The sequence below is a fragment of the Aphanomyces astaci genome (genome assembly GCF_000520075.1).
Source record: "Aphanomyces astaci strain APO3 unplaced genomic scaffold supercont1.52, whole genome shotgun sequence".
NCBI lineage: Eukaryota > Oomycota > Saprolegniomycetes > Saprolegniales > Verrucalvaceae > Aphanomyces > Aphanomyces astaci.
Window position 1 is genome coordinate 239659 of NW_009798315.1, and position 11793 is coordinate 251451.

Sequence of the window (11793 nt, forward strand, 5' to 3'; positions counted from 1 at the left end):
CGTTGTATTGTCAAGAAAGTGAATACATGTTGGGCAACAACAATGCCACAGTCGCCCATGGGTGGTTTGGCAGTAGATTATATATAAATATATATATATTTCTTTACACTGGAAATAAGCTGTACCTGGACAACGATGACGTGGCAGTCTGTGCATCGAGCAGTTTTAAATCGGCGCGAAGACCTGCCAATGTCGTGGAAAGGGTCGCAAATGTCAGCACTTGTTTCGGTGGTGGGTGGTGGGAAGTGCTGGCTGCGACGTGGTTCTTTGTACGGTCGTAGAAGTCGTCGTCGTCGCTGTCATACATTTTGGCTTTGGTCGCGCTCGATTTTTTCGATTTGGCTATGTATGTATTGTCGTGCATAAGAATATATGCATATGTAATTATCTATATACATTTTTATAGCACATGTCATATAAATATATATGATTAATTTATAGTTTTTTGTAGCCCATCACCCGAGGATACAATGAGGGCAGCATAAACGAAATCGAACAAGTATAATACGTAGTAGTCAGAAGGTCGAGAATCATAAACTAGTCATTCGAATCAAAATATATATTTCCTGTGATATATATTGGTGAAGACATATGCGCTGGTAGTCAGTAGGTCGAGAATTAGAAAATAATCTTGGAATCGAAATATCTCTTTCCCGCGATATAAATATATATATATTTGGTGAAGACATACCCACAACGGCCGCAACTTCCTTTTGCGTCGTGCGTTGCGTATGTTTGGCCAAGAGTTGGGCCTCGAGCATTTCGATTTCATCTTGAAGTTCTTGGGTGCGAGTGTCGTTTCGAGCTACAATCCCATTAGAAGATATATATATATATATATATATATAGGCATCAAGTGTTGTTTGATGATATGATTTCAAATTCTCTTGAGTCAAATACTCTTGCAATGGCCATTGGATATCAATGCAAGTTATCAAACGTTCACAACATAACATCACATCCACTTATGGACTGAGTAGATCGTACAATTTGCAATCTGTTAGGTATCATACAGTAATAATATATAGACATAGATATATGGATGAATTCCTTCAACACATGAAAAACAGTAGGGAGGGGGGGTCGTCCAAGAGCCGAGCTCGAGGTCGTACACCCACAAACAACGTACCCAGAGCAGCCTCTTGGCCGTCGGTGAGCCCGACGTTTTGCTTGGCTCGGATGCGGCTGCTCTCGAGTTTCAAGTTTTCCAGCTTTTGGATGCGATTTTGCAGTCGGGTGTATAACTTCGAATCTTTTGTCAAGTTGACGGTGTCCTTGGTCACACTCGACACGTACGGCCCTGATGTATCGTCTTTTCGCTACAAAGATCAAGACCCAGTAGGTCAGAGTGTGCATCTGCCACGACCATACGATTGATATCGATCCGAAATATAGGACATACCTATATATATAAATATCAATTGATTGCAATAGACATCGATCAGAAATGTTGGATATATATATATATATATATATATCGATTGATTGCAATGGATCAGAAATGTAGGATATTCTTTGTTATATATATTGTCAAATCGAATCGAAACAGAAGCCCTCAGCTGAATCGAATGTCTTCAGAGAATGGATTAGGATATATGTATATATATATATATATATATATATATATATATATATATATATCGATTGATTGCAATGGATCAGAAATGTAGGATATTCTTCGTTCTATATATTGTTAAATCGATTCGAAACTGGAGCCCTCAGCTGAATCAAATGTCTTAAGAGAATGGATGAAAGAACCGCCTAAGCCAATCAAATCACGTCATGTCGAATTTCTGCCAATAAACGTTTGATTCAGCCCATTGGGCAAAACCATATGTCCTACTCTTTGTATAGTATAGTTTGTACAACCTTAAAATAGATCAAATGGATTCGAATGCTATTTGGCGAAAGCACAAGTCCAAATTTCGGTGAAATATGCACGATATATATAACGACGACATATTTTAGCAAATAATATATCCGCACAATATCAAGTTTGTGTACTGCAACACACCATTCAATGAAGTAGTACGTGATATAGATCACAAAGGAAGATATATATATATATATATATATATATGGCGTACATTGCGCAGGTAGTCGGGCAGGGGGACGTTGGGTTTGGAGCTCGCTTTGTTGGTTGTACTAGTACTGAACGTGTCGTTGTCACTGTCGTCGCTGTGTTCGCTATCGTCTTCTTCGACGGCGTCTTCACGGAACCCCCAAGAAGCCCCTTCTTCGTCCACGTCTTTCTGCTGTTCAAGGCGCCGCGCTTTCCGCGCTTCCAACTGCCAAGAAACAACATGGACATCAACTTACTTGGATGGGTAGATGGAACACACGATCAAAGCTATCATATCGAAACACGAATAGACACTACAGTGAACGAGGGAATTTAAGCCACACTTTGAATCGAAGTAAAATATTGAAATCTGATTGGTCAATTTTGATTATTTCGACAAATTAAACCAACCAACGTTTTGAAATCCATGATTCTGATTGGTTAAGTACAACAATATTCACACGAAGTTGGGTGTGGCTTAAAAATTCCCTCGTTCACTGTACATTAAAAAAAACAATAAAAAATAAAGGTATCCTTCGAACACACATATATATATATATATAGTAGTCGAAAACGTAGGAAATAGCAAAAAAATACATGAATATTTAAAAAAAAGATATAGTTGACCAATGCGAATATTCGTTCCTCGTACCTTGCTTCGCAGCTTGGCCAAATTGTCCGAGCTAGAAAGGAAGAAAAAAGTACGGGTAAAGTCAGTATATGTTGGGATGAACGCGAAGGAAAGTACGAGTATTCGTCGGGCATGAGGTCGACCGGACCCAAGATCGTGTAGATGCGCGTCGACTCGCCAAACACGACGACGTCCCCGACGTGGAGCTCAATGTGGTCTGCTGCGGAAATGCGTTTCTTGTTGACGAATGTGCCATGGGTACTGCCCAGGTCCACGAGGAAGAGCTGGCCTACAGGCAGGACAACATGTTGTTGGTCGCAGGGAGACAGGCGGGAAGGTGCACGAATGTATACCCTTGGCATCGAATTGTAGAGCGGCATGCGTGCGGGATACTGATGGATGTTGCAGCACGATGTCGCAAAGCGGCTCCATGCGTCCTGCCTCGACGTGTGGGACGAGAGTTGAGGAGGTTCTTGGCGTACCTGCGACGAAGTACGACTTGGATGACGTCACCAGCTCTACCTTCTCCAGGATGATGCCTCCCTTGATCACCTCCATCGACAAGCCAAAGCGATTCGACCCATTCAACGCCCATTCCGGCGCCTCGTACGCTGTCATGTTGCCGTCGTTGTTCAAATCCAATGCCAACAATATACGGATAATACTATCACTATCCGAATACATTGCGGATTCGGATTGGTTAATACTCATTCAAAATCAACGAATGAGATTGCAGGCACACATTTTAAATAGCCAATCACGAGATATCTTGGCGGATTCTCTGATATTTATATAAATATGACTGGTACATAGTACCATATGGTATAATACTATACTTCCACCAAAGAGAAGGTGTCACCACTAGGACTTGTGGGCTGATATTCGCTAAATATACTGGATTTTGTGTGAAAATAGTTGATTGTAATCACACTAATTGAAGTCACACACACTCTGATGTTTCGTGCAACGTGATTGGCTCAATACTTCTGCCGATGCGGTCCAGTTATATATACGAATAAACACAACACTATTATGCATTGGATGTAATCGTGTGTACATTTACAGCTACTATGGTATTCCTGAGCTGTAGGACACCTTGGCAAAGCTCCAATATTACTGTACGTCACTGCCTTCCCTGAACAAGATGCCTCTATTGACAAGGAATTCTACTGCCACGTCACTTCGATTGGGCTCACGCCCTCGCGGCTTCTGCTTCGACCTGTTGGCAATATGGGCTCACAATCTGTATGATGCATCGGTGGATGGTCTCAAGGCTGTCGAGGTCTCGTGCGGGGTCACATACAGCTTGTTCGTCAAATACTTTGGCACAAAACTCGACAGATTCGAGCATTTCGTACAGCCGTGTCAATTTTCTTGCCTGGGGTATTATATTAGCCACAACAACAACAAAAAATATATATTTCCAACCATTATATATATCTTTAATATACACAAATGTAGTTAAACAGGCCAACTACATCAGAAAGAAGGGTACCTCGGCAGCAGATTTGGCATGGGCAAACTCGGACGCGTACTTTCGAAAGGCAGTTTGAACTAGGATTACTTTGTCACTGTAGAGTTCTTTCAGCGCGGCGTGCTACGCAGTGCACAAGTAAAATAAAAAAATATATCTTTCAACCCCTCTCCATTGAATAATAGGACGACGACGGATATTCATGTTTTATGAGCGCGTAATATATATATATTTGTGACATGCTGAATCATGACACATTCATATGAACGTTCATAACACGCAAGGTATGGATGACGACATTTATATAAGATTCAAAAGACTTTACAAAACACACCGCCTATATAGGACACCATGTCCATGATAATAATCCGTACTACAGCGTCTATCACGATATATGGTTGTGTTTATATATTTCCAAACTACGTGCCGAATGCATCGACACAATTAAATGCGCAGATGAATCCAGTATTTAGCCAATCAGACTGCAGGAAATCATCAACCTCGAATTAGTGTGTGACTGAAATGAGTTATATTCATGTGATGGGAATCAGCACAAACGTCCAATTGTTGGTTGAAAGGCCAGTACATAAACAAAGTACAATCGGTCAAACACGTTTTCATACACTCGCAACAACTTGATATGGGTTGTGGTTGTTTATTCTAAATTGGAGCGACACAACCAATATATTATGTACGTACATTGTAAAATCGGGCCAATCAAATGGTAGAAAAAAAAACCATCATTTCATTCGTGTATATATATATATATATATATATAAATGCCATGAATCAATGCGTTGATACCCCCAGGACACAACGATTATTCTCGACGTACAACATTCACCGTACAAACAATCGATCGATATACACTCGTCGAAACAAAAATAAGGCCACAAAACCTCCACATCTCTAGTACAATATCCATCCAATTCTATATTCCTGTCACAACACATATATCCTATTTCGCAGTACCTTGCGCCAATACGTCGAGGTAGCACCAACACCATAGAACGTCGAAGACTCGAACGTGGACGCGCGAGACCCCACGGTGTCCTTGTTATCGGGCCTACAAGGTGGATGCTGCTGCTGGTGGTCGATCGATTGTAGAAATAAGTCAGTGTGCTGGTTGGTTTGGCGGTGATGTGTCTCCAGGGCCACTGCTTCCTCGCTTGTCTTGGGTTGTCCTGGAGGCTGCTGCTGCTGCTGGACGGTGTCGGCTTGGAGCGATGCAAAGTGGGGCAGCACCAGCGTCGTAATGTACGTATGCACGTGATGCAGTTCCTGCAGGGTGCGACTGGGTGACGGCTGGACTTCGGTCAAAACTTGGCGGCAATATGCAGCATAATCGCATAGATGCTCCACGTCTTGGAGGTGTTCCTACACGAAATCATCACCATCAAGTGCATGTACGGATGATGCACGATTGAAAATAATCATAAACAGATAAACCATCGACGTGGAAATATATTATATATATATATATAGCCAAACACGTAAAAGGGAAAAACACAAAGAGTGTTGGAACAATCACAGCACGAATAGATATGCAACTAGAACACGATATGATTTGGACAGGCTTTCCAATGTGTGCTTGGTATTATATAGTAGGATATATATATAAATATATATATACATATATATATTTACCTGAGAGTGATGGGCTGCATCTTGATGTAAATATGCATCAAAAAACGTGTGGGCCGCAACCACTTGACTCAAATATGTCGATTTGAGCTGGGATACCTATATTATATCAATGTCGTACTCAATTCAAGGCATAGAGGATTGTTCTTTTTCACCCAAATTAGCCAAGTTTGGGCGACTCTTGAAATCGAGCAACACAGTTATGATATTGGCTAAACGATGAAAAAGGGAGCATTCATATTCTGGCTAAAACGACATGAATGCCGTTATGCAAATTGGACAAAGATACCTCTTAAATTCGATATGTTATCATATTTCGCAGGTCGGTTGATGATTGGTAGTCCAAACCAATCGCGAGAGGACTTTTTTTTAATAGAACAACACACATTGAGAGTAGGCATGGTAAACCAAAAACAATATCACATCATGAAATAATATATATATATATATATATATATTTGAATACCCTGTATAAATCAATCCATAAACTAAATGTCCCGAAGAAAATCGGTAGAAGTAGAATCGACCCGATTGCAGGAAACCATCGTCAAACATTCCATTCGTGTACGAGTTTTAATTAGTGTGATTCCAATCGCCACCGGACAATGCTCTAATACACACAAAATTCACGACACAAAATCGATATCAATCAATTTGGCAACTCATCCACACAAAAAAGTCCACAAATATGTCCAACGGCAATAGGACAAACGTACGTGGTGCCAGTACTCATCTGCGGCATCGGCACCACCTCCATGAGGATGGGGCCCCCCATTCCTGTCGACAACAGCCGACGAAGTATATTGCTGGGTCGAGTCGATGCTGGTACGGCTGAGATTGGTGTTGGAGGTCGTTCCATTCAGTAGGTCTTGTACAGAGGGCAAGATTTTGGCGGGGTGAGCTGTCGACACGGATAGAGGGAGGTTGTGGTTAGGGTTGTGATGGTACTGATCCTTGTGGTTATTCAAACACTGGGGTGGATTTTTCGACGGTGGTTGTTCACTTGCAATTTTGTGTCTATATGGCGTCACAATCTTGTTGATAGACTTGACCACGCGCTTCAAATCGGACATGGCGCGCGCGCTGTGCGTGGCACTCGACTCACTGAGCACTTGGCAGCAAAATTCGATAAACCCGAGCAAATACAAGAGCTTTTGGCGCTGCGGCGACGCTAAGTCGACTGGCTGGCTCGTCAAAAAGTGCTGAAATGCATGGTACACGGCGGCGCAGGTTTCGAAATGGGCTGCTTTCAATGCAGTATGCTACAGTATGATGGTTGATACAAAAAAAATAATGATGAGTAGTGGATACTTGAACAGTATCGATATATGGTATATTCTATTATTCGGATCATAGTATAATACTTTCGAAATTAGAGAGTTCGTTGTTTCGGTGTTTCGATACTCTCAATCGAATGAGCAGCACCAAATCGGCCAATCAAAGCGCACAACACGAATCCAGTAACCAATGGAAAAGCAGAATACGAGTCCAGTATCCAATCAAATTCTAGTCCACAATAGGGTTGTGCCTGCTTATATTAAGATCGACCGATGTGGATTTTTGGTGCATATATCTGCACGAATATTATCCAAAGTTTGACCGAAAGGACCATATCCACTGCGGAAACATGCTAGATATATATATATATATATTATTCGGAAAACGCAAGTCACATCCTATGTAATATGTATGGACATACCAACAACCATCGCATCAAATAAGCTGTAGTAGTACTACCTGGCGCCAGTATTCGGTCGCATTCCCTCCCCCAGCAGACGACTGTGTGTCCACGTCGTCGGATTCCATCGACACTTGAGACGATCTCCCGCCCAGAGGAGAAGTCACAGAGGACGATGACGCATGGTGATGATTCATGTAGCTTGCAGGAACCCCGCCGACGGAGCGGTCGATGGCAGGCCGACCGCCGCGGGACGAGTTGTGACGCCGCCCTGTCCACGCCACATGGACGTTCGAGTTGTCTAGTTCGTGTCGGTTCGTTCCTTGTGTTGCTGTCGAAGTTGCTGCTGAAGGTGGGGCCATCTTGGCCATGTAGGGCGTCACCACCAACTGAATGTACTTTCGAACCCGGGCCAGGTCTTCCCACGGGCGAATCGCGTCCTGCGAAGCGGCCGACTCGTCCAAGACAAGCTTGCAGAATGCGACAAACTCCATGTAGTACTCGAGCTGCTGCTGCCTTTCCGCCGACTCATCCGATGAACTGTCCATGATGAGCGCACGGAAGTCGTTGTACACCGCGTTCACTTCGTCAAGGTACGAAGCTTTCAACGCGCCATGCTAGTGCCACAAAGAGGAGTGATGCAGGTGACGGAAGTGAGCTATCATGGAGGCAGACTGCGCGCACCTGTTTCCAATACTCGGTGGTGGGGGTCCCGGTATCGATGGCCTCGCTGCTGTGGCTCGAAGTCGTGATATGCAGCGAAGAGAACGACCCGTCGTGGCGATCGTCCTTCATGTCAACGTCCTCCATGTATTCCCCGCCTGGACGAAGTACCTTAGACGATGATGCCGCCTACCTACCACTGTCGACGGACGTTGGTTGCCTTTTTCCAACTTCTCAAATTAGTAATACTAACCAAAACTGTAGCACATACAGTACAGTACAGTGTATCCATGCAACTGAGGAGACATTTGAACTAGTACTACTAGAAATGGGTTGGAATGAAACTGCCTCTTTCATTCCTACCCTGTCAGGACTACAAACTTAACTACTGTACCGGTAGAAAGTATTTGGAGAAGGCTCTAGAGTACTTGGAAAAGGCTTTAAAGTACTTGGAAAAAGCTCTAAAGTACTTGGAAAAAGCTCTAAAGTACTATAATAATTTTCAAAATGGGCATTATCCAATCAAAACGCTCCCCAACTCATTCCAAAAAATCCATTTTTCACTATTAATAGTTTGGGCACCTCAGCTATTTCCCCACTGACTGGCTAATAATGGATGCCTCACTATCCAATCATTGATCCCAATCTGATTCCAACTTTTCAATGTGACGTGATGGACTCGACCACTGCCGTGTGGGTTGCTGTCGTTGCTGCCTTGACGCGCCGTGCATCAACACTGTTGTCGTACTTACCCAGTACCACGTGGTGTTGGCATTAAACGCAAGAGTTGGAACTGTAGTAACGGCGAGCTATTGCTAAATTTAAAAAATAAATAAAACTTGTTGCCCTTATGGGTTGGGCTACACTAGGTCAACCTATTGATGGAAAAGGTAAAATTAAATCAAAAAGATTAAGTAGAGTAGAAATTAAAGCTCCTGGTTAGTACTAGTATTAATAGTACTACTGTATGTATATTAATACAGTACTGTAGTACATAGATATTATTGTCCTGTTAGTATATTAATTAGGGAATACTGCATCGTACTAAATAGTACTAACATGTCTGAAATGTCGTCATGATGCCATTAAACGTAGACAAAGTGTAGGTTTCATTCCTATGATAGACATTGTCCAAGGTATAATAGTGAAGTGTTAGATCATGTGGGTATTGCTGTTGCCGTCGTATTTTCATGAATTTCTACACCTTAACCGCTCCCATTGGTCACTCTGAAATTACTTGTTGCTGATTGGCTACGTCATTATACATTCGTTTTCTGAAAGCAGATATTAGCCAATCAGCTGTCGTGGCGGCGCGATACGCTGTATAAAATGTAATTCACGGCCATTTCAGAAAATGCTTGCATTGTGGTGCGTCGTTGTCGGCGAAGAAGCAGCTTTCTCCGTCAAGGTAGCAGGGAACAACACCGTGGCTCACCTCAAAGCCGAAATCAAGGCCAAGAACAGGTACCAGTTCCCAGCCCATCAGATGCAGCTCTACCGCGTGGAAGGTCTGACGTTGAACGACCAACGGCACTGGCACTTCCATGGCCGGCCTGTTGCCGACATGTCGACAATGCAGTTGAGCGATTTTGCAGGATCTACAACGAAACTGACCACAATGTCATTGGTCTCCAACTGTTTCAATGACACTGATGCGGAATTAACCCCTGAGAAGGTGCATATTTTGGTCAAGCGTCCTGACCCCCCACCTCCCCCTTTGCCCCCTAGCTGTCGTCCGATGGAAATCTCAATCTCGGACCTCTTGCAGCAAAACCCCCTTCCATCCATGGAGTTCACGGAGGCGATGAAGCAACCCCTTGGCTTCAAGATTCCGATTACGACCCCCCGGTATGTTTCCCTCTTCCCCGACTCATTCGTGGAAGGAACAGCAGAGTACGGCGTTGCGGTGGACGTGGTGCTACAGCATACGATGTTCGAGCACAGTCAAGTGGAAGTCGCCACCGTCGACACGAACTGGCTCAACCTGTTTGTGTTTTTATGTCAGTGCGTCGTGCATCGAGACCAGTGCCACGATTCTGACAGTCCGAGTGAACAAGAGATGGAAGCGGTCGTTGTCAAGCAAAATGCGATGGTGGGCAAGTGTGTGACAAGGGCTTCGTGGGGCGAAATGACCACTGCGACGAATGCGCTGACATACAAGCTGGGCCCCGCTGCCTACTGCACCTTTCCCGATGGGTTGACCTCGATTCCAGCGTGGACCACTAGCTCCACCATCATCCAATTGCACCAATTGACGTACAATTGTGCTTTGCAATCGTACTCGACGCGACAGTTAAAGACATATCATGTGTCGAATCTCGACGGGCGCCACCAATTTGTAGTGGATGTGTTCAAGGTTTTAAAGTGGGTGGGGTCCATTCCAAAGCCCCATACTACCATGCATCTCGTTCCCGGCATACGAACCGTGACGCGGAATCATGGTCATTACCTCACGTGGGTCAAATCTGGGTTGGTAAAGCAGTTCCAACACGATGATATAATCGACATGGCCGTGATGAATCGCATCTACAGAGCCCCGTTGCAGCATGTCGAACGGGGACGATGTCATTACACTTCGGTGACCATTACGTCTATTGGACAGACGCTGAAAACTGCGTTGTCTGAAGACCTAGTCTCGCGAGATACGGTCAAAGCTCAAGTGCGAAGTGCCCTGAACGAACTCCACAGCTTGGGACTGGCGCATTGCAATGTGCAGGCGGCCAATGTGTTTGTCCTCCTGGAAGACAAGAGAGTGATCCTGGGCGACCTCGAGTCCTGCCGACCCGTGGATGCAGCCCCTCCACAAGTGTGTCCCAACAAGATCAAAACTGCACTGGAGCTGGATGAGTACCAGTTTGGAACTTTTGTGGACGAGTTGGCCACGATGTAGCAGCCTGTGGCATATATTCATGAATTTGCTTCTTTGTTTTACCTTTTGTGACGTTTACAGACTCGGTGCTACACCCGCCAGGAGGAGGAGGTGTAGTAATGTCACCGGCGAAACTTGTGAAGCAACTATGTACTGCGTGAACATACATTGTGAATTCGACCTCCCCCTCCGTTTATTTGTGTTGCAATGCGCGACAATTCAGCTCCCAGCATGTATGGCTGGCTACAACTCTTAACGTTTAACTCTAACATGGAGGAGGCTCGCATCCCCATCCACGACTAAACTATACGCTGATAGCTAAAGTAACCACTCAAGAGTCGCTCGCAGTTGGCGACAGGTGGTCAGAACAACTCTCAAGCACCAGTTACTTCGTAGTATTGATATCCTAGACGACAATCCTGCACAATTACGTTATCGTGAACTTGTCAATGTATAACTGTGTACGTACAGTAGCTCTCTGTGTGGCACACGAACGCCAGATGGTGCTGACAGTGACATGCTTGTAGGACTTCTGACAGACGTTGCATCGCTCGATCACTTGTCGCTCCATATACACTGTCATTACAGTATACCCTACGAGTACTGGGTCACTTTTGAAGTAACTGGTGACAAACTGGTGTTGAGTAGTACTACCAGTTACGACGGTTTCATAAACGATATATGATGATTGCGCCGCAGGAAGCCGTGGAGGCTACTCAAACCAGCGGCCACACCAATCCACTCGAGCACACAGCTGTATCAAGCGATTTCC

General features: G+C 44.2%; 3 protein-coding genes across 7 annotated transcripts in view; 1 reads left to right on the forward strand and 2 right to left on the reverse strand.

The window, feature by feature from the left end:
- Nucleotides 1-3311, reverse strand: part of H257_13949 (hypothetical protein) — a gene marked incomplete at both ends in the record, with an annotated part of 5926 nt that extends 2615 nt beyond the window's left edge. The window contains 8 exons of the mRNA XM_009841651.1: nucleotides 126-342; nucleotides 692-805; nucleotides 1130-1319; nucleotides 2088-2288; nucleotides 2715-2745; nucleotides 2811-2982; nucleotides 3047-3130; nucleotides 3176-3311. Coding sequence (XP_009839953.1) covers nucleotides 126-342; nucleotides 692-805; nucleotides 1130-1319; nucleotides 2088-2288; nucleotides 2715-2745; nucleotides 2811-2982; nucleotides 3047-3130; nucleotides 3176-3311 — 1145 coding nt within the window. The remainder of the gene's footprint in view (nucleotides 1-125; nucleotides 343-691; nucleotides 806-1129; nucleotides 1320-2087; nucleotides 2289-2714; nucleotides 2746-2810; nucleotides 2983-3046; nucleotides 3131-3175) is intronic.
- A 415-nt stretch (nucleotides 3312-3726) lies between these two features.
- H257_13950 (hypothetical protein) lies at nucleotides 3727-8383 on the reverse strand. Of its 5 annotated transcripts, none has more exons than XM_009841653.1 (7): nucleotides 8174-8383; nucleotides 7549-8106; nucleotides 6528-7073; nucleotides 5815-5910; nucleotides 5140-5544; nucleotides 4189-4247; nucleotides 3727-4071 (listed from the first exon to the last, which is right to left on the reverse strand). In XM_009841653.1, exons 1-7 carry the CDS (start codon nucleotides 8297-8299, stop codon nucleotides 4059-4061), a joined length of 1803 nt encoding a protein of 600 aa, XP_009839955.1. In that variant the 5' UTR covers nucleotides 8300-8383; the 3' UTR covers nucleotides 3727-4058. The 5 variants fall into 5 exon arrangements, with proteins under 5 accessions (XP_009839955.1, XP_009839957.1, XP_009839954.1 ...); XM_009841655.1 differs by having other exon boundaries at nucleotides 4189-4290; XM_009841652.1 differs by lacking the exon at nucleotides 8174-8383 and having other exon boundaries at nucleotides 7549-8156.
- Nucleotides 8384-9506: 1123 nt separating this feature from the next.
- On the forward strand, nucleotides 9507-11042 carry H257_13951 (hypothetical protein; the record flags this gene model as incomplete). Its single annotated transcript, XM_009841657.1, has 1 exon — nucleotides 9507-11042. The coding sequence occupies one exon, from the start codon at nucleotides 9507-9509 to the stop codon at nucleotides 11040-11042; it is 1536 nt and encodes a 511-aa protein (XP_009839959.1).
- Between the last annotated feature and the right edge of the window lie 751 nt (nucleotides 11043-11793).

Bases quoted from the DNA above. Each gene is read 5' to 3' on its own strand.
- H257_13950 (XM_009841655.1), bottom strand. From the start codon at position 8,299: ATGGAGGACGTTGACATGAAGGACGATCGCCACGACGGGTCGTTCTCT. The intron at 7,074-7,548 runs GTAGTACTACTA...ATCATACTGTAG, and splicing joins CGACCGAATACTGGCGCCAG to CATACTGCATTGAAAGCAGC. The intron at 4,291-5,139 runs GTACTGCGAAAT...TGCACTGCGTAG, and splicing joins CCTCGACGTATTGGCGCAAG to CACGCCGCGCTGAAAGAACT.